This window comes from Tachysurus vachellii, chromosome 26, assembly GCF_030014155.1.
Source record: "Tachysurus vachellii isolate PV-2020 chromosome 26, HZAU_Pvac_v1, whole genome shotgun sequence".
NCBI classification, from domain to species: domain Eukaryota; kingdom Metazoa; phylum Chordata; class Actinopteri; order Siluriformes; family Bagridae; genus Tachysurus; species Tachysurus vachellii.
This window is the reverse complement of record NC_083485.1, coordinates 252,501-257,500: the sequence shown is the minus strand read 5'-3', so window position 1 is coordinate 257,500 and position 5,000 is coordinate 252,501. Positions and strand designations below refer to the sequence as shown.

Below are 5,000 nucleotides of genomic sequence, written 5' to 3'. Positions count from 1 at the left end.
CACCGACACTCACACACTGACACACACTGACACTCACACACTGACACACACCGACACTCACACACTGACACACACTGACACTCACACACTGACACACACCGACACTCACGCGCACACACTGACACTCACACACTGACACACACCGACACTCACACACTGACACACACTGACACTCACACACTGACACACACCGACACTCACACACTGACACACACTGACACTCACACACTGACACACACCGACACTCACGCGCACACACTGACACTCACACACTGACACACACCGACACTCACACACTGACACACACTGACACTCACACACTGACACACACCGACACTCACGCGCACACACTGACACACACTGACACTCACACACTGACACACACTGACACTCACACACTGACACACACTGACACTCACACACTGACACACACCGACACTCACACACTGACACACACCGACACTCACACACTGACACACTCACACACTGACACTCACACACTGACACACACCGACACTCACACACTGACACACACCGACACTCACACACTGACACACACCGACACTCACACACTGACACACACCGACACTCACGCGCACACACTGACACTCACACACTGACACACACTGACACTCACGCGCACACACTGACACTCACACACTGACACACACCGACACTCACACACTGACACACACCGACACTCACACACTGACACACACCGACACTCACTCACTGACACACACCGACACTCACACACTGACACACACCGACACTCACACACACCGACACTCACACACTGACACACACCGACACTCACACACTGACACACACCGACACTCACACACTGACACACACCGACACTCACACACTGACACACACCGACACTCACTCACTGACACACACCGACACTCACACACTGACACACACCGACACTCACGCGCACACACTGACACACACTGACACTCACACACTGACACACACCGACACTCACACACTGACACACACCGACACTCACACACTGACACACACCGACACTCACACACTGACAAACACCGACACTCACACACTGACACACACCGACACTCACACACTGACACACACCGACACTCACTCACTGACACACACTCACTGACACACACTGACACTCACACACTGACACACACCGACACACACCGACACTCACACACTGACACACACCGACACTCACACACCGACACTCACACACTGACACACACCGACACTCACGCGCACACACTGACACACACCGACACTCACACACTGACACACACCGACACTCACACACTGACACACACCGACACTCACACACCGACACTCACCGACACTCACGCGCACACACTGACACACACCGACACTCACGCGCACACACTGACACACACCGACACACACCGACACACACACTGACACACACCGACACTCACACACTGACACACACCGACACTCACACACCGACACACACCGACACTCACACACCGACACACACCGACACTCACACACTGACACTCACACACTGACACACACCGACACTCACACACCGACACACACCGACACTCGCGCACACACTGACACACACCGACACTCGCGCACACACTGACACACACCGACACTCGCGCACACACTGACACACACCGACACACACACTGACACACACCGACACTCACACACTGACACACACCGACACTCACACACTGACACACACCGACACTCACACACTGACACACACCGACACTCACACACTGACACTCACACACTGACACTCACACACTGACACACACCGACACTCACACACAACGACACTCACACACCGACACACACCGACACTCGCGCACACACTGACACACACCGACACTCGCGCACACACTGACACACACCGACACTCACGCGCACACACTGACACACACCGACACTCACACACTGACACACACCGACACTCACACACCGACACACACCGACACTCACACACCAACACACACCGACACTCACACACTGACACACACCGACACTCACACACCGACACTCACACACTGACACACACCGACACTCACGCGCACACACTGACACACACCGACACTCGCGCACACACTGACACACACCGACACTCACACACCGACACACACCGACACTCACACACCGACACACACCGACACTCACACACCGACACACACCGACACTCACACACCGACACACACCGACACTCACACACCGACACACACCGACACTCACACACCGACACACACCGACACTCACACACTGACACACACCGACACTCACACACCGACACACACCGACACTCACACACTGACACACACCGACACTCACACACCGACACTCACACACCGACACTCACACACTGACACACACCGACACTCACGCGCACACACTGACACACACCGACACTCACGCGCACACACTGACACACACCGACACTCACACACTGACACACACACTGACACACACCGACACTCACACACTGACACACACCGACACTCACACACTGACACACACCGACACTCACACACTGACACACACCGACACTCACACACCGACACACACCGACACTCACACACCGACACTCACACACTGACACACACCGACACTCACACACTGACACACACCGACACTCACACACTGACACACACCGACACTCACACACTGACACACACCGACACTCACACACTGACACACACCGACACTCACACACCGACACTCACACACCGACACTCACACACCGACACTCACACACCGACACTCACACACTGACACACACCGACACTCACGCGCACACACTGACACACACCGACACTCACGCGCACACACTGACACACACCGACACTCACACACTGACACACACACTGACACACAGACACACACCGACACTCACACACTGACACACACCAACACTCACACACTGACACACACCGACACTCACACACCGACACTCACACACCGACACTCACACACCGACACTCACACACCGACACTCACACACCGACACTCACACACACCGACACTCGCGCACACACTGACACACACCGACACTCGCGCACACACACTGACACACACAGACACTCACACACTGACACACACCGACACTCACACACTGACACACACCGACACTCACACACTGACACTCACACACTGACACACACCGACACTCACACACTGACACACACCGACACTCACACACTGACACACACCGACACTCACACACTGACACACACCGACACTCACACACTGACACACACCGACACACACCGACACTCACACACCGACACACACCGACACTCACACACCGACACCGACACTCGCGCACACACTGACACACACTGACACTCGCACACACACTGACACACACCGACACTCGCGCACACACTGACACACACAGACACTCACACACTGACACACACCGACACTCACACACTGACACACACCGACACTCACACACTGACACACACCGACACTCACACACTGACACACACCGACACTCACACACTGACACACTGACACACACTGACACTCGCACACACACTGACACACACCGACACTCGCGCACACACTGACACACACAGACACTCACACACTGACACACACCGACACTCACACACTGACACACACCGACACTCAAACACTGACACACACCGACACTCACACACTGACACACACCGACACTCACACACTGACACACACCGACACTCACACACTGACACACACCGACACTCACACACTGACACACACCGACACTCACACACTGACACACACCGACACTCACACACTGACACACACCGACACTCACACACTGACACACACCGACACTCACACACTGACACACACCGACACTCACACACTGACACACACTGACACTCACACACTGACACACACCGACACTCAGGCGCACACACCGACACTCACACACTGACACACACCGACACTCACACACTGACACACACCGACACGCACACACTGACACACACCGACACTCACACACCGACACTCACGCGCACACACTGACACACACCGACACTCACGCGCACACACTGACACACACCGACACTCACGCGCACACACTGACACAAACCGACACTCACGCGCACACACTGACACACACCGACACTCACGCGCACACACTGACACAAACCGACACTCACGCGCACACACTGACACACACCGACACTCACGCGCACACACTGACACAAAGCGTCACTCACGCGCACACACTGACACACACCGACACTCACGCGCACACACTGACACAAACCGACACTCACGCGCACACACTGACACACACCGACACTCACGCGCACACACTGACACAAACCGACACTCACGCGCACACACTGACACACACCGACACTCACGCGCACACACTGACACACACCGACACTCACGCGCACACACACAAACTTACCTCTGCTAAAGTCTGCTTGCACACGTTGACGATCTCCAGAGCTGTCTTAGTGTAAGAGCTGTCAGGACCTGCAGTCACACACACACACACACACACACACACACACACACCCATCAAATAACAGTGAGCAGATCACTGTGTGTGTGTGTATGTGTGTGTCTGTGTGTGTGTATGTGTGTGTCTGTGGTGTGTGTGGGTGTGTGTCTGTGTGTGTGTATGTCTGTGTGTGTGTGCATGTGTGTGCCTGTGTATGTGTGTGTCTGTCTGTGTGTGGGTCTGTGGTGTGTGTGTATGTGTGTGTCTGTGGTGTGTGTGGGTCTGTGGTGTGTGTGTGATCTCACCATTGTATTTGACACTGTTGGTGTGGATCAGATTAACATCTGCCAGGAAAATCTCCCGATTCTGATACTTGTGTTTGGAGATGTTCTAACACATACATAAACAAACACACACATTAGAAGAAAAAACATTCTTAGACATACCACACACACACACACACACACACACACACACACACACACACCCACCACACACACACACCCACCACACACACACACCACACCACACCACACCACAC

General features: G+C 54.7%; 1 protein-coding gene across 2 annotated transcripts in view; it reads right to left on the bottom strand.

Annotated features, from left to right (window-relative positions):
- The window catches only part of taf1 (TAF1 RNA polymerase II, TATA box binding protein (TBP)-associated factor), a 31,584-nt gene that overhangs the window by 3,925 nt on the left and 22,659 nt on the right, over window positions 1-5,000 (bottom strand). For both annotated transcript variants that reach the window (XM_060862424.1, XM_060862423.1), the window contains exons 34-35: window positions 4,765-4,849; window positions 4,424-4,491 (exon numbers count right to left, since the gene is read on the bottom strand). In XM_060862424.1, coding sequence (XP_060718407.1) covers window positions 4,424-4,491; window positions 4,765-4,849 — 153 coding nt within the window. The remainder of the gene's footprint in view (window positions 1-4,423; window positions 4,492-4,764; window positions 4,850-5,000) is intronic.